General features: G+C 38.3%; 1 protein-coding gene across 2 annotated transcripts in view; it reads left to right on the forward strand.

Moving 5' to 3' along the window:
* Positions 1-24,360, forward strand: part of LOC121896669 (NT-3 growth factor receptor-like) — a 229,921-nt gene that overhangs the window by 66,076 nt on the left and 139,485 nt on the right. Inside the window, exons 4-9 of one of the 2 annotated variants that reach the window (XM_042410583.1) lie at positions 10,439-10,593; positions 11,080-11,222; positions 12,839-12,983; positions 21,312-21,424; positions 22,112-22,295; positions 23,853-23,864. In XM_042410583.1, the coding sequence (XP_042266517.1) occupies positions 10,439-10,593; positions 11,080-11,222; positions 12,839-12,983; positions 21,312-21,424; positions 22,112-22,295; positions 23,853-23,864 (752 nt within the window). The remainder of the gene's footprint in view (positions 1-10,438; positions 10,594-11,079; positions 11,223-12,838; positions 12,984-21,311; positions 21,425-22,111; positions 22,296-23,852; positions 23,865-24,360) is intronic. The other variant, XM_042410584.1, reaches the window with a different exon arrangement.

Consider the following 24,360-nt stretch of genomic DNA (forward strand, 5'->3'; position numbering starts at 1 on the left):
ATTAGAAGATCCCTTCATAATGTATTTACAATGTAAGTGATAGGAGACAAAATCCACAGTCCTCCTTCTGTGCAAAAATGTATTAAAAAGTTTATCTGCAGCTGATATGAAGGTTCAGCCATTCAAATGAGTCAAATTAAGTAGATATCTGTCAACTCTACAGTCTTTTTAGTGCCAAAGTCCCTCTTTTTGTTACTATACTTCCACCACAGTTCAACAGGGAAACACTGTCTGAGGAAACAATTTGATGCTAAAAAGACTGTAAATGCGGCAGATATCCACTTGATATGACTAATTCAGACTGCTGAAGCCTCATATAAGCTTTTTATAACTTTTAAATGCATTTTTGCACAAAATGAATGTGGATTTTGGCCTCCATCACTTACATTGAAAGCACATTTAAAGGGGATCTTTTAATAGCCAGAATGAACAGGAGAAATGATTACAGCGAGGAAAACCTCTTTCACTGTTCATATGGACACCTGACTGTTGTTTTAAGACACACTTAAAAAAATGTGAGCCTGTCCTTTAATCATTTGTATATTTATATATTTCATACCAATCCAGTTCCATCAACAATATTGCACAGACCAAAATCACAGCAATAACATATGTCCCTGTTTGTTTTGAAGAGCAGTCTGACACAAATTCATTACATGCTGTTCTACTCAGGTTAATAGTTGTAAGTTTTGACAACAAAAACAATTTGATACAAGTAGTGAAATTTGTACTGCTAATAAGTCATTGCTTACTTTTTCAATGAGTATTAGTGAATGTATCATTATGTTTGGAGCCTAAGTCTGCCAAGCTGCTGACTAACTTGCTTGAAATTCAGCTCAAACATACGAAAGGTGGAGATCAAACACAAACATGACTTTCAACTCATTCAAATTCATCCAAATATATTTTGGGACACATGGCTGTGCAGATCTTGGCTAACTCCTAGAATCTCCACAGTGTTCAGCAAGAGGCCAAACATGCACTGTGCCAGACCAAAACTGGCCCCAAACAAAATTAATCAATGTCCACACATTAAATAAGCTTCTATGTGGAAAAACAAAAAAACAAACAAAAAAACACTACAATGGAATTTTTGGTTGTAGTTTTGTGTAGTTGTTAGCATCCAAGTTTGACTTGAGCAAGAACTATATAGTATCACATTCACTTTGGCCTGATGGTGGTCCTAGAGGAAAGGTCAGGGGATCAAACACAGTGGCCCAGTTCCAATGTCCATCCTTACACCCTCAGACTTTGACTCACATTCCCATTAAAGGAGAAATACATCAATTTCACAAATCAAAGCATGTTTCCAGGTGTTAGGGAGTATTACTACTGTATATGTGAATAAAGTAGTATAAAGTCTTTTGTGTCTCCAGAGGGAGACTTGAGTCGGCTGGGGCTGAAGACTACAAAGAAGTGAGGTTACCAGACCGTAGCCCACTCCTCATCTCTGCTTTTGGCTAGTGCCTCCAGGCTACATTAGCCACTACTAGCATATCACACCTGAATCTCATTCCGAATTGTCAATGGTCGAGTTCTCCTGCATCGGTTTTGATCTTTTTCAATGTTAAACCAGTGCAGTGCTAAATTAGTGGAGTGCTATTTTCAGTCTGTGATGGCTCATAACTGAAATCACTAAGTTGAAGTCTCTTTGGCTCACTTTTTGAGCTCCTCACGCACACTTCTGTAAGTCAACTCTGCAGACTTTGCTTAAAGGAATAATCCACAATGCATAGTTTTCTGAAGAAGACAGTGGACTTCCATTGCAGTAAAAAAAGGTACAAAACCAAAATTACATGTCACTAATTAGCATTAATAGGGTGTTTCTGTGGTTTTTAGTGTATAGTCGTGCTGAGCCATGGCACAAGCAGTGAGCCTTGATGATGTGTTGGAGGTGTGCTGTTTGCAGAAAATGCAGTAAGAGTCCGTTGTCTACAGCTCATCATCAAACATCTCACTGTGGCTGCATGTGCATGTTCTATTCCTCTATGCAGTATTTATAACTGATTTGCTGACCTAATAGCTCCAAATATCGACAGGTCTCCTTGTAGCCTATAGACATATTTTTGTTGAAGATAGCAGGGACGATTCTTTTGTACCAATTCTTTTTCGAGTTTAAGTCATACAGGGTTTACACTAGCACGTACTGCCTCCAGGAAATAGCCATATGCTTACACCGTAAAGCCCTCGCCTTCCCCTGCCTACTCTGCTTTTATATATTACCAATCTAACAGAGAAACTCACTCAGTGTTGTGTGACAAAGGTTAGCTTCAGCTTTAGCAGTGCAGGTGGTGAATTATACATGTTTGTCCTTCTGGGCTTACTGTATCTGTATGCGCTCTCTTCTGAAATCATTCAGCACTACAAACCCATATACTCAACTGGACTCTACTGCAGACCAGACTTGGCAGCATTTATTATCTGACACACAGCCTGTACTGTACATTTACCGCCAGACTGACACATTGACGTTCATGTTTCTGCCACTCGTCCTCTGCGCTCGCGCAACTACGCACGGACATTTACACACACATACACACACACACGCACTGCCTTATTCCTTAACGGAGCTACGCTACTCTTGTACCTTTCACGTAGATGTCCTTTGAAGAACGAAGAGAGGGAGGGTGATGAAAAAAAAAATCCACAATAACGTAGGGTGTTATTGTGCGAGTGAAAATCATTAGTAGCCCGTTGATATTAATGGTCGTCTGAAATTTTAGCAGCGGTGCTCATAATTTTGCAGTGGCAGTGCGCCGCTGCTGAATGAATGAAGGGGAAACACTGGTCTCATAATACAACATGCATATGATTTTGTTGATTTAGTGACTGTAAAACTAATACACATTGCTTTTTTTCCAACTAATACCTGTGCATCCTATTAGTGTGTTGTGTGTTGAGGCTGGTGGCACCATCAGTTTGGACACTGAAACAGGGTCATGGACTGATTGTCTCCTCTGCTAGCAGGGCATAAATGACTCATTCAGTTTAAATTAACAGATGACAAAGTCTTATTCAGATAGAGTAACTCTTCATAATTGGTTAAGAGATGCATAACAGATTATTTATCACAGTAACGATATCAGGACAGCGTCATCAGAGCTGATCCCTCTTTTACAGATAACATTGAGGCATCTCTAATTAAAACTCAATCAAATCTATCTCCTTTTGTCATTTTATAATCCCACTGTTCTTTGGCTGGCATGAAATTGTAAAATTGAGTAGTGCCACACCATGCTGTGCCTCAGACATGCTAATGAGAGCTACTGAATACGAGCCAGCAGACTGAGAATAATCAGACACATGGCACTGTGATCCTGAGAAGAGTTTGTTTTAGTTTTTGTCATGGCTGAGATTTCTTTTTTCATCAGCAGCAACACCTCACCTCACAGCTACAGAACCTGAAGGGTTGTACTGTGAAGTATGAAGAGTGCGTGTGTGTGTGTGTGTGTGTGTGTGTGTGTGTGTGTGTGTGTGTGTGTGAGAGAGAGAGTTCCTGGATGGTGCTGCAGGTGCTATCAGAGGAGAGGGCATATCTGGAAATTGATGGCTATCAGACAGTATTATCTCACCCTGCTCCTCTGCAAAATACATTTTCTATAAAAACATATACGGGCAAAATAATTTTCTTGCTTTACTGGGGAATTAATGTTTTTGAGGATACCCTTTTGCTTGTTACTTGGGTCTATCTCAGTCTGTGTTTTTATTCAGTGTAATTCAGCCTGTGTGTCAGTCCTTAGGCTTTTATTCTGCAGACAAATCCAGTTTGTTCTATCAAACCTATGGCTGTGGCTGTAATAATGCACCTATTGATCACAAGATTGGGTATAAGCACGGCACTGTGTCTGTGTATGTTTGTGTATGTGTGTCTATGTGTGTGTGCAATCAGCTTGGGGTTCAGATCAACAAATGTTCATTACTCTTGCCCCTTCCCCTTAGCAAACACACCAACACACACTAGATAGCTAGCATTCATCACAGCATGCCTGCAGGGTGGTAAATAACAACTCCATCTCTGCTGTGTGTGTGTGTGTGTGTGTGTGCATGTGAGTGCATGTGTGTGCGTGTATATATATATATATATATGAGTAGACTCCATAGCCTATGTGTGGAGCCCCACCACTGACAAAATGTTTAAAAAACAAGTCAAAAACATAACTGAATACATCAAGAAGTATTTTTAATTGGACCATTTGAATTGAGTGTAAAAGGTAATATAAAGCTTTTTTCTTAAACCACCAATCAGTACACGGAAAAGAGAAAAGTGTTGTTCTGCCACCAGTCAGTTGATAAAATAAATGAAAACTTAATTTATGTCACTCTTCTATCCATATTTCACAAGCTCATTTCATGTTTCAATTAATTCTTTTTCTTTTTTTTGGTTCTTGACACACATTAAATAATTTATTCACTCCCTATTTTCCCATGAAAACTCCCATTTTCCTAAACTATCAAAATATGGGAGTGTGCTTTAGTTGCTGTTACAAGAGTTATTATGTTATCAATTCCATATTTTCCCATTTGCCTAATACTTCTATGGATATCCAAGGAAAGGATTGGTTTGTGTGTGAGTGTGTTTTTGTGAGTGTCTGTGCATGTGTGTGTGCTAGTTAGCTTTCCTGAAAATGCTGGTAGCTAAATAAACTGAGCATAGATAAACCGTACATGCACGTACTGTAGATACCGCATTGGGCACTGCTGGTCATTGTATCAATGTACAACACGGCCACCTTATTGGAACGAGGTAGTTGCTCTTATGAATGCATTATGTATATGCAATAAAAAGTATAGAGTATACTGTGTGTCACGAAATACTATACATTTACATTCATGGATTCATACCAAAATACTTGTGTTTAATGCAAAGTAACAGAAGGCTAATACAATAAAATAAAGTGGAGCCTACTTTTTTAAATCATTTTAGAAGTATTTTCTGTTTTCATATTGCGTTGTAATATACCTACTATGATGATTTAAAAATATAGACTAGAGACCAGCGTGCAGGTCGGTTACATCGTTATCTCAGTCTCTCTCCTCTGCTCCACTGTTAAGTCTATCAGCAGGTCTCAACAAGGGGAGTCACATCCACCTGCTACATGATGCACATTTCCTAACACTGACATCACTCCCAGAGTTGGGGGTGTTCCCCAGAGATAAAGCTGAGCTACTGACAGGCCTGAAGTGCTCCCAAGGGACTCTCCATAACCTGTTGTTCTCCTTCTCTTTTCCACAAAATTAGGTTGCAAAAAATAGGTAATAAATGCATGCTGGTATTTGACATGTTTTTTTTTCCTCCCGAAAACAAAAACATTTTAAAATAAATATTTGTACAACGTAATGTACAAATGCTTTTTTGAATAACGTATAACTGATATAATAACGTTCGGGCACAACCCTATCAGCTCAAGTGAAACTACTTGTTTCAATGCAGTAAAAAAGATGCCCTCTTGTTCTAACTCTCTGTCCTTCATGCCTCCATGAATCTTACAGAAGAAGCTGTGTCACAAGTCTCCCTTCAGCCACAAACAGTGACATCATGGAGCGCTGGTAGAGAAATGGCTGTCCACAAATGATGTATGTGACAACACAGAACAGAGATACCTGAAGAAGAATGCTTTGTAGTGCATGTAAATCAATTCAGTAAAATACAAGAGCGATAAGTAAAAGCGAAGAGTCTGATAAGGTAGATCTACCTCCAAATTTATGTGACTGACACAATAATGTCTTGTCTTTGCTCTAAAATAATGCCTCTAAACAGAAACTCAGGACAGCATGAGACGAATGAAACCATATTAAAGGGAATTCTGGTATTTGTTATGATGTTTGTCCATCATTACTATCGGTCATGATAACATTTTTCACTTCCTTTTGTACTGTATATGAGCAGAGTGAATTTAAAGTTGAGAGGACCTTTTTCACCATAATAAAGTAAGTTTTGAGAAGTGATCTAGAAGACGACACTGAGTTTGCTAACCTAAGTTCCTCATGTAGGGATTTCCAAAGCTGCAGGGTTCTAATGGAAAACGCCTGGTTACCTTTGTGACGAGGTGGGCTGTGGGAACAGTTAGGAGAGTCCTACCTGATGAGACTGTAGACATCAAACCAACCCTGTCTCCAAGAAATTACCTTCATATACAACTAAGCAATTGCATTGTGTTGAGAAATGTAATCGTTGCCTGGATTATGTTCACAGGTAATGTTTTTTTCAAATGAATGAAGCATTATATATGTGTATATATATATATATATATATATATATATTTACATATCAGCAAGACTGAGAGTGAGTGCAGTCCCGAAATAAGTTTCAAAAACCTACATTTACCAACCAAAGCGTCTAGCACGGAGGCTCCAACACAGACAAGAACACCAACCTGTGGATACAAAAAGATTTTACCAGCCTGCACAGCACCTAGCACCTAGTTAGTATAGCTAGCATCATTAGCAAAGTACTGTGTGTAACCCATAGACTGTATAAAAATAAGGTGTAGCCGCTGTGTTTCCAGTTTAACAGCACCATGCTGGGCAGGTGACAGGTGTTTTGGGTTGTTTAAGTTTTCAGTCAGAATGTAACGGCATAAATAAAAAAGGCTGGCACTCTGTACTGGTGAGTATCAGCCCAATTAAAGCACAAGCAAAACACAGTTGGTGTGTGCAAGTTTCCAAATTACAAAAATAAATGAGAAAGGCAATCTCTAGTTGTGGCAAATTACTATATAACTGCTATGCATACACAAATATAAGAAAAACAACAAGGTTAACAAACAAGAATTTCCCTTTAGTTAAAAAACATACAAAAAAGTGAGGCAAAGGTTGGTTTATAGTTTGAGGTAGTTTTTAATAGGAACTGCTAGTCCTTTGCTGTCTGAGCTGCACAGATGGTCCGATGCTGATTAGCTTGGTAATCAGTATGAAACCACTGATAAGGCTAGATAAGATAAGCGTACAGTGCTCAGATTACAGTATATTCTGAGCTGCTCTCCAGCTAAAGCAGTATTTGTGCACAGAGCATGGCCAGCTTTTCTACTGAACAAAACATGTAATGAGTTATGACAGCACTGGGACCCAAACAGACAGGCAACCCAGCAGAGAGTGAAGGCAGTCAGAACAGGTAACAAATCAGGGAGGTAATAAACAGCTACAACACTAAGGCCTCCACAGCAAAAATTCGTACCAATTTGAATTAATTTGAATTGAATTGCAGTGATTTCAAAACAACACTGAGTTATATCCTATGTGTTACACTGGATTGTTCCATCCTTCCGCTGTATGTGGGTGAAGCTGAGACCAGAAGAGGAGAGGCAGGTGAGGAAAGTGAGGAGGCATGTTAGGTTCCTGGAAAGAACTTGGACTTATGAGAGAAGCTGGAGGCAGAGGAGTGAGGATGGAGCAGCTGTCACCATGACAAAACTGTCACAGGCTGATCAAGTGGTCCGTATATGGGTATTAGTGGCTGTGGAGCTCATAAAGTTGTCCATCTGGAGGTGAAATTAGTTTATTCCAGACAATAGAAGTAAGGCAACTAAAACACCCTCATCAGATCTGGATCGTATTCTGGGTGCAGTTAGAAAACTACTATCTGATGATCTGAGAGCTCTGACTGGATTATACGCAGTGAGTGAGGCAGAAGTGTACTGAGGAGCCAAACCATTAACTCACACTGGGAGCCAGTGAAGTGATTTCAAGTGCTGAGGTACAGCAGTGTGTTTCACATCCCTCCTAACAACAGTTAACTTTGGTTTCTTTTCACCATGACCACAGTCTTTTCCTAAAAACAGACCTTACCTGACCATACCCAGCTGCCATGTTAGGTGTGGTCACAGGTTCAAGAAACATACCTTTCAATCCACGTAGTCCAGTGTGGCTATGGTTTTCGTCCTTCTATAATGTAATGTGCAGTTACTCACTAACCAAGTAGACTTAGTTCCCTAACAGTTCACCTTGACACTGACAAAAAATATTCACTGAAAAGGGATCCCAGGCGGTATTTATCAAACTTCTCAGAATCACTCCTAGAAATCCTGCTGAAAGTGAAGCTAGGACTAAAAACACTCCTACATCAGAATAGTTACTTATGGAGCTTCTTACACTGACTTTCAGTTCTCTTTTGTAGTTCTCTAACAGTTGCTGTTTGAAAAATGAAACAAAAGAAACATTTGAAATGCACAAAATAGCACCACCTTTTTTATCTATATTAGTATAGGTAAGTTATCAAATCAATCTTATGTAACCAGTCATATAATGCCAAAAAATAATATATAGCTTTAATCTCACTATGATTTTTTACCAATAAATCATTTGCATAAGGTTGTTGGAAAACTCTGACAAGACACTCACGTGGAACTAAGATAAAATACTTTTAAACTTGTAGGCTAGATTGTTTGACTCAGCTGGGTGATACATCAGTCAGCCTACCTAGCAATGATTTTGAAAATGGACTGTGTCTCTATTAACTTATGTACCCTTACAGTTGGGAAAATTATTTGTTGTTTGTCACTTTGTTGGGAAATATACATGGTAACAATATTTGTTAAGCCCTGCCATCGCTATTTTTAAAAAATTTTTATAAGCCTCTGAAAGCTTTCTTTGCTGATAAGTTTCCAATAAATATCTGAAATGCCAGCTGATGAGAAGGATGTAAAGTTACCAGGCTGACTCATTCCACCAGAATGAATGTGTTCGCATATCTGTGTGCTTTCATGGATTCCAGGATTTTTAAGGGGTCCAAGCAATGAACTATTCTTCTTCTTCTTCTTCTTCTTCTTCTTCTTTTTTGCTAAAAGTATTTGTGCAGCAAAAACCAAAAGTCACCAAAATTTGCAAGTGGGTTGCAAATTCCACCCACTACTTAGGCACATATAATGATACTCATTGACCTCAAGGTGGTGCTGTAATAATCAAGTTCACGTTTTTGCAATAATCTCAAAAACGGCATGGCCTGGAGTGAAAATTCTTTCATAATTTTAATCTCTCAAGTCATCTGCATCTGATCTTCTGCTCTAAAAATGTCACTTTTTTGCGATTTTTTGTCAGTTTTCTCAAAATCCTATTTTCGACATCTCATTTAGTTGACTTCACTGATCTTAGCAGCTGTTAAAAAAATTGAGATACATCCATCCATTTCAATTATACAAGCCAAGTCATATGAAACATGTCTTCACTGAAGGTAATAAGCTATATCAAATGTTTCTGAAAGTAGATTTATATACAGTACTTCAACAGAGCATCAGCATATAGTAATGACCACAATTTACCAAAATGACCACAAATTATTTAAAAAAAAATCATTTTGCTTCTTGTCACTTAAATAAGAAACAAGCATACAAATGCTTGCAATCTGCTTTGACCCTCATCATTGCCGCTCACACCTATATTCCTTTTTTTTTGTGATGAAGTGCTATAATTGACTGTTTACGTGTCTATCCACTTATTTTCTCTAACTGCCCAATTCTGTAGTTTGTATTTTGGGCTAGAACAGTCCAGGCCCACATCAGACCCACTGGGGAATACTGCACACTCAGGTGTCTTAGTGTGGTGATCCCTGCTGAAGGTATCTCCCATTATTTTACCTAACACAGATTGCTTACAAGGTCTTCATTATATGTAAGCACTGTCATGTTATACCTTCTTAAGGAGGTCTGATGTGAACAAACATGCTTTGTTCCTCTGGAGTGCAGTTTAGTATGTCTAAAGCCCTTTTCACACATGCAGTCTATCCCTGGAATGTTTAGGAACATTTCCTGCATGGGGTCATGTGTGAATGTGATCAGGAATGGATAATCTGGAATCTGTAATGCCAATTTACCACCTCAACACCTAGTAACATTTCAGGGAACATAGCTGTGTTATGAATGAAAGCAGTAACATTGCAGGGACAAGCACGTAAAGGGTCACGTCTGTCTGACGAAAGACGCTTTCATGTGGAGTGAGCAAACCAATCACAAAACTCGACGTGTATTTGACATTCAGTTTTACAACACGGCGGTCATGTCACAAAATTTCTCATATTATGGCCAAGCAGTACACTAAAATATATTTCTAAAAACATTTGAGGTGAGAAATAGGCAATGCAGTAACAGAATCTTGATTCATATTTGATCAGGACTGCCTAGTTTGAAAGTTTGATCTGAGTTTCATGAGTTTCGCCCTTTTCTTCTTCTGAGTTTTATGGCGGTTGGCATCTATAAGTGTTGCATTCCTGCCATCTGCTGGACTGGCCCTTGCCCCATATATTCTGGTATTGCCATGACATGTGGGAAAAGGCACAATACGGAAATGTTCCTGAATGTAGCTGCATGTGTGAATCGTGAAAATCACTAGTGGTGCCTTAAAGGTTATCTCTGTAATTTACAGGGAACTACACGTGAAAGAGGCTTTATACATTACTTTTATTGCATTGCTAATGCTGTCAATGCTCTTTCTTTCTTTTTCTCTCCAGTCATTTAGAAGATGTGGTGTTTGAATGTGGCTGTGAGATCCGCTGGCTGCAGCTATGGCAACAGAGGGGAGAGGCGGGGCTAAGCAGCCAGCAGTTATACTGTGCTGTTGGCCTCAGGAAGATACTGCTGCAGGATCTGAACATTAGTAACTGCGGTAGGTTTAGAGTATGCACATTAGCAAACATATACGTACAATACACACTTTGACTATAATGATTGGGAATTCTGACCGCTGATATTGACTTTGTATTAAAGCTGTTATAAGGATATAGCATGTGGTTATTCTATATGTTTCTTATTTCCAAAGACGTTCTATGATACTTTCTGACTTCATCCTGTCTATGGCTCTCAGCCACAAGCCCATGAGATCCTACTGAAGATGAATACTGTACAGTACAGTATATACTATTAAGTTCATTATGTAGTAGGAAATTGGGACAAAGCATCAGTGTGCACTGAGTTCTCGGTTCTCTGTAATGCTGAAGAGGTTTTGAGCAAGTTCACCAACTGGACTATTCTCTGTGGAAAAAACTGTTAGTCCTTAGAGTCTTTTAGTATTTTTTAATGAGTTCTGACAGTATTGAAGGAACTATATTGTATTTCCTCTTACTTTATCTCTCTCTCTCTCTCTCTCCACCAGACCTGCCAGATATTAGCGTCAGCCACAGCAACCTCACAGTTATCGAGGGTGATCGAGTAACAGCCACTTGCAACGGCTCTGGATCCCCTTTACCTGAGGTGGACTGGCCTGTTAACGGCTTGCGCACCTCTGATTCACAAGACGTAAGTAGGACACACATACACACACACACACACACACACACAGGAAAACACACAACATCTAGACTTGTGAGTGTTGCATTTCACACGTGATACAAGCAAGCTGCTTGTAGTTACCTCATAAATAATTGATGTGTGTCTGTTGGCATCCATCAGTGACATAACCTCCAGCAGAAACAAACCATTGTACAGCAGTGGAGTCTTTCTGACAGTGGAAGTGTTGAAATATCATCCACATAGATTACTACTTTATTACTAACAGTAGAGGAGATTAGTTAAAGAACTATTTACAGTATTTTCCTCCTATCAGCTTTGTCAAAGATCTGTTTCAACAACTCCAAAGTCACCAAACTCACAAATTTAAAAAATAGCTTCTCTGTAATGGAAAAATACAACAGTTAGCTTAAGCTCCAGAAGTTCTTCCTTACAGCGAAGCCACAGACTTCTCACAGAACTAAGCTAATTAAGATAACTTTTAAAAGGCATATTTCTTTTCTTCTGGCTAGCTGCCTCCTCTCCTCTAGTTCCCATGTCATCCTAACACACGACTGGTCTTTCCACTAAACGCAACAAGCTAAAATTGATGTGAGTGTCTTCCACTCACCTCCAGATAGATAGCCAAGCCGGTGAAGAAACTGAGCTTCTCAGTGATTACTGTAAAAAGTTACTGAGTAACACATAACTGGTGCTGTTTCACTATTACGGTATATATCATACAGATAAAAAACAGTAAATTTTTATGTTGTGTGCACAACTATACATTGATACATATGAGTATATTATGGTGTGGATACTGTCATTGTGTATTGTGCTACTGACATTGCCCCATTTGTGACCTCAGCACTCTGTACCTTACTCCATGCGTCGGCCACATAGCCTTTTGCAAAACTTAGAGGTGAAATCTAAATCTTATAGTATTTTTAATTGTTATCTAGTATTAGGCTACATTTTATTGATACCCGTCTGCCAGAAATGATAAAACACTTGCCCAGGATGGAATCAACATTTACATTCACACTCTGTGCCACTCTTCATTGCTAGATATACATACATTAAGCTGAGTCTGTGGGCTCTGACCAAATCACTGAATAACCAACAGAGTGCCAAAGTCATTAATGGGGCTAAAGCCATGTTCAGATTGTAACTATGAACAACTGAGTCTGACAAACCGTTCATGCCAGCCTCCAAGTTGTAACTCCAAGTCATAGATATCAGGAATTCCTGACAGCCTTGGTGAAAAGAACTACAGAAGTGTCACAAATTATTGGTATAAATACCTGCAAATCATCCATCACTGGCAGTTACATAAAATCCAATATTAATACAATTCAGCTATTTTAAAAGGTCCTATACACAATTCGTATCTGGTTTCCCTTGTTAACAAATTGCTTAAAATACACACCTCAAAAAATTTAGGAGATTGGAATAATGTGATTACAAGGCTAGCAGTGGGGGAAACCATCTTGGAATAATGTAATACAAATTAGCTTGCTGGCTGTTACCTAGCTAAAATGTACACTACTTCCTTTTGCTTACATTAGTGAGTGTCTGCTCCCTCACATGTTCAGCCATTATTTGCACATGGAATGTTCACTGACTTCATCCTGCTCTCCCTCTAGGCCAAAGTCTATGGCAACAACACCATTCATTCCATCAACATCACTTTGGTCAATGTGAGCAGAGACGACAACAACTTCCTGTTGACCTGCACCGCCACCAACATCGTGGGCATGACCAACGCTTCCATCCAGCTCACTGTTCACTGTAAGTGCACACACACGCACGCACACACACACACACACACACACACACACACACACACACACACACACACATACAGTACACACATAAAGTACACACATACTCACACACAATGCTCTTCTATTAGCTGACTGTAACATTTTTCATTTAATGGTCACTCTAGGAGAGTACTTATTAGTGTTTTCATAGTGTTAAACAGGCCCATCCATCATCATTACAGGCTATACACATCTGATCTACAGAGAGTGTGTGTTTGTGAGTGTTGTGTGCGTGCCAATGTTTGTATGTTTATATTCAGGCGACCTACAAAAGGAGGTGTTTGCATGAATGTGTTGTCATGAATAAAGACCACATAAATTATCCTGTCATTTGGTGATTAAAAAGACCAAAAGAGCATTACACCTATAGTATATCATAAAGGAAATTCATTGTCCAGCTGTTCAGCACATAATTAAATCTCATTAAAGTCAATGAGAACCTGTTCACTCATTTTATATATATTTATATGTAAGTATATTACATGAACATTAATCATATTCCAATATCATTGTATTAATTTTAACTGACCATTTTTATTTTACTTTAATTGTTCTCTAGTGTTACAATTATAGATCATTATGGATCATCTCTTTTGAACATAAGGCCAGATGTTACTGTCTTTTCTTCAATTTTGATGTATTTACCTAATGTCCATCTTTCTAAATAAACTGATGCATCTTGTGCTGGCTGTAGATTAAGCTGAATGACTTGTCAAGTGGCTTTTACAAAATAACTTCAACTAAATATTAGCTTGAGTACTCCAGAAACAGCATGCATGTACACAGCAGCCAGAATTGAATGCCCTCTACTTTGGGTTTTATTCCGATAGAGATACATTAATATGCACAATTCAACAAAATTGCTGGTTAATGCCATGAGACTACAGTACAGCAGTGGAATTATCAATTAATCTCAAATTATGCTGTGATTATTCCACAGTACACTTGCAGAGACTTTCTAAATAAACAGTAATTTGTGTGGTGATACATCTGATTATTATGTAATATATGGCCTGAGTCAACTGAGATGGCTCCAACAGAATATAATAATAATGAATTAAATATGATCCTGAATACAATTTAAAAAGTGTGATGTGTTTATGAGCAGATGACTCATACTGTGTGCACAGCACATGTCAAGATATGTAGATGAATGTTGTAAAAATCTATTCACTTTATTCATGAACTCAGTTTAGAGGTGTGTCTAATGTGTACAGATTGAAATATTCTGGAAGAATGCGGCATCTCTGCAAGCCTGTGTATGATAATGTAACACACCCATGGATGCACAATCTATTTTCAGTGTGAGCTCCACCCGAGCATCATGCATATATCTATCTACACCCAGAGGCTTGAATTTAAAAACACAAGTCCACCGTGGAAAGTATTTTAAGTTGCTCTGTCCTGGAACTTAATTTTGCGGGTAAGCAACATGAGCCAAAACTGTGCTCGCTGCCTTCAACTGCATTTATAAACTCACAACATTATTACTGAATTCCCCCATCATGAAGTGCTGACAACTATTTCAAGCCTGGCTGGTTTTAATGGACTGGCAGGATAGATGACTCCGACCACAACATATTTATCAAATTACATCCATGCATCTCTGTGCATCTGGACATAGTTGCATTGTTTATGGATTCATGAAAGGTGTAGTTGATATGTCTTTGGTTTGTGGGGGTTATGATTATGAATGTCAGTTTCAGTTCATTTTGCTTTTGATAGACCGACACCCATTTTAAGAAAAGTTGTGATGTAGCTTTCGTTTGTGATAGCTGTCCAGCAGTAGGTGGTCAGAGCTAGCATGTGTGCTCTGGTTAGCTTGACTTTTAGCTCATCTTTCTTCTCCTTTAAGTGTTTTTTAATGTGTTTAGTCACAGTAGCTCTCGATGGCATAAGATACTCGGGCTCGAGATACAAAACTGGCCCTCTACCACACTGACTGGCAGCATATCGGCACACCAACTGGGTGATGGCGCTCACTTTCTGCTTGTTCATAACGTGGTACAGCACAGTGCTAGTACAGTACTGGCCCGAAGATAAAGCTGTGATTACAAGACGACCCGCCCCCCTTTTCCAACAACTGTTTTTGGAAAAATAACTTTACTCTTTGAGTATTACTTACGTCATAGTATAGTTACATACTCGACACATTTTTTTCACAATTATTTTCTCCAGCAGTTAGCATTTATAAGACTGCCTGTTTGTCTTTATGAGCTTCTTATCATCTGTGACAGTGGTATTTGGCAGCTTGACATATTCTGTTTCTGCAGTAGAGACGTTGGAAGATGCTTTGGACTCATTTTCACTCATCATGAATTTATTTCCTCTGTGGTAGAAAACATGTTACATGAGCCTTCAGAAACTCCTGCAGGTTAAATTGGGCTAACCAAAAACTTGAAGGGCTGACTGACTCTAAAACACCATAAACAGACTTTAAGACACTCGCTAGCCTAGCAACATCACTGCTACAAACAACCCATAATGCAACACTCCATGCAGGAGTCGGTGTTGAGCTGGTAGTTTAACCATTCAAAAAGAATATCTGATGTTTTGAACATGTAATTGTCTAGCCATTACCGGAGTGTGTATGCAAATGAACCCATAGACTGACATGTGTAACTGGTTAACAGTTAACCGATTAACAGTTAACCATTGACATCCCTAGTCATGATCATGTTATCCTGGCAATAATTTTAGCTAGTGGAGATGCAGTCAATATATGAAAGGGGGTTATAAAGCATAAACATGGTTGCCAGGAAAGCCCAGTGTTGATATGTCTGTTTTTAAAATTGCCCTTTAAATTAGCTCCAACTGTTGGCCTTTATTTCAAGCTGCAAAAACCCAGAAGCATCATTTCTCTTTCTTAAGGGCCATACTGCAGTATGTAAGCCAAACATAAAATAGTGTGCTGTGTCTGGACTGATATGTGAACAGATGCTTCAGCAAATAATGTGGATATAAAATCATAGTTCATTCAGAGACACTTATGTTAGGGTATTGACCACTTATTGCAAGTGGTTATATACAGATTATATACAGTGATTATATAGTGGTTATATACAGATTTGGTAGAAAAGGCTCTGCTGTTTGAAAGATCTCTCTAAGAATTTGAGCAATGAAAATTAATCTTGGTTAGATCACAAATAAAAAAGTACCACATGAGGAAGGGGTTGGGTAGTGGAGGGAGCTGCAACAGTGGAGAACTTTGGCTTGGGCATAACAAGTTATAATGTCCCTGCATAAATATGATTGGATGTTACTAACCATTCAGCTGTGAATGATTGTAAAACATATTGGAAACAGCTGATACTGGTGCTTATGCCTCATTAGTGAAGTAGATTTGTAGCTTGTATCTTGATCATGATTGCGACTTTGGAGTATTCCAGATATATGTATGTGTATGTAAACATCATATCCTGGTTTTGAGAAACCTGAATACACTAGCTGGAATACTGGTTTCTGATCACTGATTGGTAAATGCACAAGTTCATCATTTAATTTGAGTTACATGGTAACTGGTCAGTAAAGACACGATGATAAAATGATGAGTTTGAAAGTAGAAGTCTGATAGCATCTGTCTTTTACTGGTCAGTTGATGAAGGAGACAGCAGAAATCCAGCAGTTAGAAATAGCCTACAGCAAAGTCCAGCAGCCACAGAGCAAACTGGGTGCATCCTTCACTGCTGAGGTAAGCACAGAAAGGACACAGAGTACCTGGGTGTGGAGGAGTCAAAGACATACTCTACATGCCCACACACCATCAGAAACCAATGTGTAGTGTATAGGTGAAGTGTATAGATATGAAAAACCAGGACTTCAGTGGGATAGGACCATCAGGATCAAACTCAAACCCAAGATACTAGCGTGCATGTAAACAACCCTTTCTCCAAGAAATTACATTTACTAATATGCAACAGCAAATACATTTTGAGAAAAACTTAATGTCACTTGAATTATGTTTTCATCAACATAATGAGGAGGCTTTTTTAAGGACAGTTTCTGCCAGTTGTTAAATGTTCACCGACAACTTGTTTCATTTTCTCCCTACAATTTTATACTCCTGCTTCCAGCTCTCTTCCAGATTGTTTTAAGTGTACCTGAAGGTCTTGTCTGTGTTATCTCATGTAGCTGTGAACCAGCTGAGAAAACATAAATAAAAATGAATTGGCTCTTAATTGGTAACCTATCATTTCTCTTCGTTGGCAGTCTTAAAGGACAGGTTCCCAATTTTTCAAGTCAGTCAGGAGCCCAAATGAACAATGAAACAGGGTTTTCTTGCCATAATCATTCCTCCTATTCATACTGACCATTAGAATATTCCTTCATAATGCACTTACAATGTCAGTGATGGGAGACAAAATCCACAGTCCTCCTTCTGTGCAAAAATGTATTTAAAAGTTTATCTGAAGTTAAATGAAGCTTCAGCGTTCAAATGAGTCAAATCAAGTAAATATCTTTCAACGTTACAGTCTTTTTACTGCCAAAGTTCCTCTTTCTGTTATTATACTTCCACCACAGCTCAACAGGGAAACAATGTCCAAAGAAACACAAAGAGGGAATTTGATGCTAAAAAGACTATAAATGTGGCAGATATCCACTTGATATGACTAACTCAGACTGATGAAGCCTCATATAAGCTTTGCATCAACTTTTAAAGGACCAGTGTTTAAGATTTAGTGGCATCTAGCAATGAGATTTCAGATTGCAAGCAGATGAATACTTCTTCCGTCACCCTCCCCATCCAAGCATGTAGGAGAATCTACAGTGGCCTCCAAAAACGCGAAAGGCCCTCTCAAGAACCGGTGGTTTGGTTTGTCCATTCTGGGCTACTGTAGAAACGTGGTGATGCAACATGGCGACCTCTGTGGAAAGGGACATGCCCTTTATATACATATAAAGGGCTCACTCTAAGGTTAAAAAAAACAATGATTCTTATTTTCAGGTGATTATATGCTAATTAAAAGATACTCATGAATATTTTATTCAATTTCTGCCAAGCCTGTTCTGCTAGATGCTACTAAGTTATAGACACTGCACCTTTAAATGAATGGGAAGCTCTATGCATGCAGTCACAAAATGACTGTGTGGACACATTGTGGACTTTGTCCTCCATCACTTACACTGAAAGCACATTTGAAGGGGATCTTTTAATAGTCAGTATGAACAGGAGGAATGATTACAGCGAGGAAAACCTCTTTCACTGTTCATATGGACACCTGACTGTATCATGTTATGTGATTTAGAAGGGCCCAGTCTAAATTTGGCACAGAGATGTGGACAGAGGTGGATTTAGTATAGCATACACATGTGGTTCTTATATGCAGACATTTAAAAAAATAAGCAAAATTGCCAAAGAAAAAAAAATCACTGGTTCCGGCTAACAAAATGTGAATATGTGCTTTTTTCAATGATAGCTGATAACTGAATATCTTTGGGTTTTTGACTGTTTGTGGACAAAACAAGCTATTTGAATATGTCAATTTGTGCTTTGGGAAACTGTGATGTACATTTTTTTAAATGTTGAGATGCTTTATAAACAAATAATTATTCTATTAACTGAGTAAATAATCAATAAATAAAATAATCCATAATCCATAAATAATAATGGAATCCAACCTGGTTAAGTCTTGAACAAATGAGAGCTGAGACTCTCTACAGAGGGAGCCCACAGATAGACAATCCACAGCAGATAATATTTATGGAAGTGTAACACTGATGGCTCTTTCCCATGACGCTGCATGTTTCTATTTGTGCTAAAAATGCAGTGCAGTGTATTGAACTGAAAATGTTTTTGGTCTTATCTTACATAATTAGATCGTCTGTGTTTATATATGTTTCCTTGTTGTTGTATATTGCCTTCATATTATTGTTTATCTGAATTTGTCTATTGCCATTAGCTGTTGTTTAAAGTGGGTTACATTTTTCATTTGGGCCAAATTTTGCACATCACATTTATCCATGTTTACTCTCAGTTTAGGCTAACACACAGCTGTTGATGAGCATCTGATTCGTTGATGTTGTAACTTTCCCTGCTGGAACATCTTCTTGCTATTTTCTTATAGAGTAGCTCTCTCTTGTTACTTCTGTTGGTACTGCTTTTGTCTTTCTGGTTGATTTTTTGTTTGTTATTGCTGTTGTCTTTGTCTTTGTTGTTCATATTCTTCCAAGCACAAAACCACAGGAGCAGCAGAGGAAGGATGCTGTCCCTTAAACAAACATCCTCACTGCCAGTCTGAGTGTACTTCTCCTATATAACCCTACTTAAACACTGAATACACAGTTTTCATGCAGACAGCTAGCTGCCGTAGTTACATCCCATTCATCTATGTTGTGGGCTTGTAGATAATATTGTACTGCATATCGATTCAGTAGAGAACAGCGAGCAGTTCTATAGAAGTCACTTCAACAGAGGTAGACTTTTTCTGGCTAAGGGATAATATTATAACACTGCTTCCTAGAGAATATAATTATGTGTTTACTTTATAGGAAGGTCTCACTGCATGTAGTTGAAAACAGATTGTGATAAACTGTCATCACCTGAATGACTTCATTTGATGTTAAAACATGACAAATACAGAGCAGGGATGCAGTTTCTTAAAATGTATGATTACATGCTGCAAACAGCGTTGAGTGACAATTTTCTTTGTGTTTGTTTTTATATTATTTGGTACAACCAAACAAGGATACAAACATAAAATGCAGTCAAAATGACACTGAAGGGTAGTGCACATCAAACCCACAGGTTTTTGTGTAAACACCTGTTTAAGTAATGACTTCTTAAGTACAGTGGTTTTATCACTTTACCATAACAAGCCTTAAACTAACCCTTTCATGCATAGTGGTCACTACAATGGACAGCTATTCAAAAGCCGTTTTCTTATATATGCATGGGTTTTAATGGTATAGTTCAGCCAACACAGTGGACTCTAGTGTGTCATCCCATACACTGCCATCCATTGGCCAGCCTTTGTAAGTGCAATACAAATTTCTCAAAACCAAGATGGCCGCCTGCCGGCCGGAAACACTCAGTAGCTCAGGAATATCTTGCCAATCCTTCTATATTAATACACCCTTGCAGATAAATAAAATTTTGTAGCATCAAGTAACAACTAAGGAGTAATACAATTGTTAAAATTTCCAAGTATTGATTTCATGTTGGGAGAAAATGACAATTAATCATCTGTCCACTAAGTTGGACAAACGCCTTGAAAAATGCATGTTTAAAAAAAAATGAAGTTCAAATATTTTTTCATGCCTAAAGAGGAATAAAAACACTTAGGAAAAAAATCCTGACTTAGGTTATCATAATTCATGCATGAAAGGGTTAAATTCATAAATAGTGAGACCGGTTATTTGTATTATTAGCAATTTAGTCCCCAGGTGTGCAAATATAAAAAATCCAAATTCGGTAATGCCTGTACAGTTGGTACATTGGTTACTATGTTGGTGACTAAACAGAGACTGCAAAAACACTTTAGAGGTCAAATTAATGCAAATGACTTGAGGCAAAAATGTGCTTTGTGTTCAATCAGAACTCAGTTTAGGAACCGCAACATGATCAGTTTATTTATTCCATCCAACACTTTTGGACTGCGTGTGTAATGAACACAGCAGCCTCGAGGTGCCACTAGCACGATATCTTATTATTTTTTCTGGATAATTATGAATAAAGGTATTTTCACCCAGAACTCCTTTTACTATCAGACTGTCTGATTCTAATATGTCAGATTGCATTATATGAATAGTTTTGGTTATCTGAAGCTCGGAAACCTCATCCAAGCAGGTCTGCAGATATGTATGTGTGAATGAGTGTGTGTATATATGAAAGGATACATTCCATGAGCATTTGATATAATGGCTAATAACAACGATCATCTTTCTACGGTGCTGGTATGGGTTTCTCAGAGTAGGCTGCAGTAAGACGATGACACTGTTGCTGCAAATGGTAAATTGTGTTTGCATTCGGGTGCAGTTTTTTCAGTCAACACAGAGAAACATGAGAAGACGCACACTCACACATTCCAAATCGATCTGAACAGATTGTGATGAGACCAGCATATTAAAATGATAATCAAGGTCTCTCTCCTCTGTCTCTTTGTTTCCTCTCTTCCTCTCTTGTCCTTTCATATACTGCAATAATACATCAAGTGTAATGACAGACTGTATAAGCTTCACTGTAGTGCAGGTACATGCAACATTGTAATACAATCAAATCCTTTTATGTCTTTCTCTGTTTCAATTACAAAGTGAACAGTGCTCATCTGTCTTTATTTTGTCTTTTCCTCTTCAGTTCCTCCCTCCATTGTGAAGCTGAACGAGCCAGAGCGCCGCCATGACACATGCATAGAGTTCACCGTCAGAGGTTCACCCCACCCAACCTTACGATGGTTCTACAAGGATAAGGTGCGTTTGTTTACCTGTCAGTGTATGGGGCTGTCTTCCTATCTTTATTCAAGAGTTTGGTCTTTCAATTTGATAGCATGAGTTATTGATTTCACGTTCGGATTTTGTAATTCTTTCCCTCAAACCCTGCCCTCGCACTCACAAAGCCCCCTGCTTGCGTTTAGATTTGTTCTGCTTCTGCTCAAACTATATGCTTGCGCTCAGATATATTGTTGCTTGCACAGATTTCCTGCTCCAGCTTCGGTCCTTCTCCTCGCACTCAGGTTGCTTCTGTGCGCTTGTGAAACATCTGCTCTCAGGTTTCTGCTCTGCTCTCAGATTTTTTGTGCAACAACCCTGTCAGAATTCCCCAACCAATAGAAGGCCAGGTGTAGTGTTGACCAATGAAATGACCCCTGCCTCCTTGTGGGTGTGTTTGTTTTACTTCTTAGAGCGTCCCATACAGGCAGTTACTCTTCAACCTTATTAAATGTACTTCCCCTGCTTTCTTTACCACTTTTGGAGTAAAAAGACAGTTAATGTATACACCAACGCACATACTTTTTACTATAATAGCTACATATAATAGTAGCTGTTTAGCACACCGGCCTGCTGTTGGTGTGCTAGACAAGAAAACGATGTTACCTTCATAACTCAGAAGCGACATGATGCTACTCTTTATCTCCTATCTATCTATCTCCCATTCAGGAAATTTCACACACTGAGTATGTGCGTCCTGATATGGATATTTACCAGGACTACATAGAGGGCTGCCTTACATTCAAAAACCCAACACACCACAACAATGGCAACTACACTCTGGAGGCCACCAACTACCTGGGTGTGGCCACCAGCACTGTGTATGGACACTTCCTCAACAAGCCCTTTGATGGTAAGTTGGGACATTGAGTTCATGTTGTACGGTGGAAGAGTACAACTCAACTGGTACATACAATAGAATGTTTTCTATCAGCAACAGAGAAATATATGTAGTGATTAACTTTTTAATGAAATGATCAGAATGTAATGAACTGACTGTAATGGTGACGTAGTGATTGGTTTCCTCACTGATTCATTGCTCTTCAGCTGTCCTATGCAAGGCTTTCATTTAGTGGCAAGAAGTACCAACCCCCACCACCGCCTCTGACTCTTTCATATTACAAGAAACAAGACAAACCTCCATTATGTTGGATTTGATACTTAAATAATGACTTATGACTGATCATAAGGGTCTGCTAATGGCCTCTGTAGAGTTGCCATTATTAGCAACAATAGATCATTTGACAATGAATAAACTGTACATAAACATTATATAAATCATTAGTTTTTTTATGCATGCTCATAGACTAAATGTTTGTCAAGGAGAAATATTGATCTTGAAGTGTTGCTGGATGCACAGAACCAACCAACCCTTAACAATTTAATCTTTTTTTTTACTGAAGCACTACAAACTTTGTATTAAAGAATGGCAATAATGAAATATCTCATTTAAAAATCACTAGATTTCCACTTTTTCACACAACAAATATGAAAAAGTCCAACAGGCATTAATCCTATCTAACCCCTCTACATAAGCAGTAGTGTGATGGGATAGAATTTTCTTCCCTTCTCTCCTTTTCATCTCTTCACACTGAACTCTTTTTCAATTGTCAGTCAGTGTTTCCCATGTTGAGTATAAATGAACCCAAAGAGCCTGCATACAACAAAACACAACAGGCAACCTAAAGTTTCAAAAGTTAAAGTGACAATGCTGTGATTTTCTGCACTGAAAATAGCCATATATACAGTATAAAGCTCTGTCACACCATTCTCGCTAACTTGGTAGTTCTGGAAGCTTGGTGACAAAGTACAGTAGACATATTTGGCCCCCTGATGAAAACTGAACTTGTGAATTTCATTATTTATAAAAGCTTTTACATCAAATCTATAGATTTAAGATTTTTAAGCTAAACTTAACCTTTCCTAACCCTAGACATATTTTTATCTCTGGTGATATAATTCCTCCAGTCCATTCTCAAGGCCTGGTTTAACCGTCAGTTCAACACAATGTAACAGCAATCTGTTGCCACCTGGATGGCGGCTGGATGTTATGTCAGCTGCTAATCAGCAGCAATCTGTCTATGTCTGTGTTGGATGATGTGCTGACATAAAGCTTATATTTAGCTGTAGTGTAAATGAGATGTGGAGAAAAAAATATATTTAGACAAGAGGTGATATCTTACTAACTGATATTTCTGGTGTTTTGCTCTTTACTCACACATTACACACATTCTCTGTCTCTAATGTTACACTTGCTCTTCTTTAGCTGCCCTCTACCCTCTAGTCATTTGTGTTTTTGTGTTTCTTGTGACCTGTTTGTACTCTTCTTTACCTCGTCTGTACAGAATGCTTTACATTTTCTTTTCTTTCTTCCCCACCTCTCTTTCTTCTTTCACAGATCAAGAAACAGATTATGATTATGGTGAGTGCTTTTTTCCAAAGAATCTCATTATAGCTTTATGCTTTTGTTTTCACTGGGGTGTCAACATTTGTTATGACATATTCTACATAATCAAAAGCCCCCCCTAATGTTTATGCTGTCATAGATTTGATTTGATTAGCCAGTATGCTTGTTGTCATAGAATAGCTTTTAATATATTCATCATAGAACATGACTAGTGCTGAAGAATACTAAGCTGAAAAATCACAAAGCTGACTTTTTTGAATGCATTATTCAGAGTCAGAATAAATATCACTTGGATATCTGTCCCTGGGAGAAGTTCAGTTGAAATGTATCAACAATGTATCAATTTGTGTGTTTGTAAAACAGTGTTAAAGTCTATTATAGAAAAGCATAAAAGTGAACAGAAAAGTTACTGATGATTCAGGTTCCATACAAAACTTGAATCCACAAATGAAAAGGCTTTGGATGACCCTGCCTTCACTCTCAATATACAGTAAATGATTGCCTGTCTGCC

The sequence above is a fragment of the Thunnus maccoyii genome, chromosome 5 (assembly GCF_910596095.1).
Source record: "Thunnus maccoyii chromosome 5, fThuMac1.1, whole genome shotgun sequence".
In the NCBI taxonomy this organism is placed as follows: Eukaryota; Metazoa; Chordata; class Actinopteri; order Scombriformes; family Scombridae; genus Thunnus; species Thunnus maccoyii.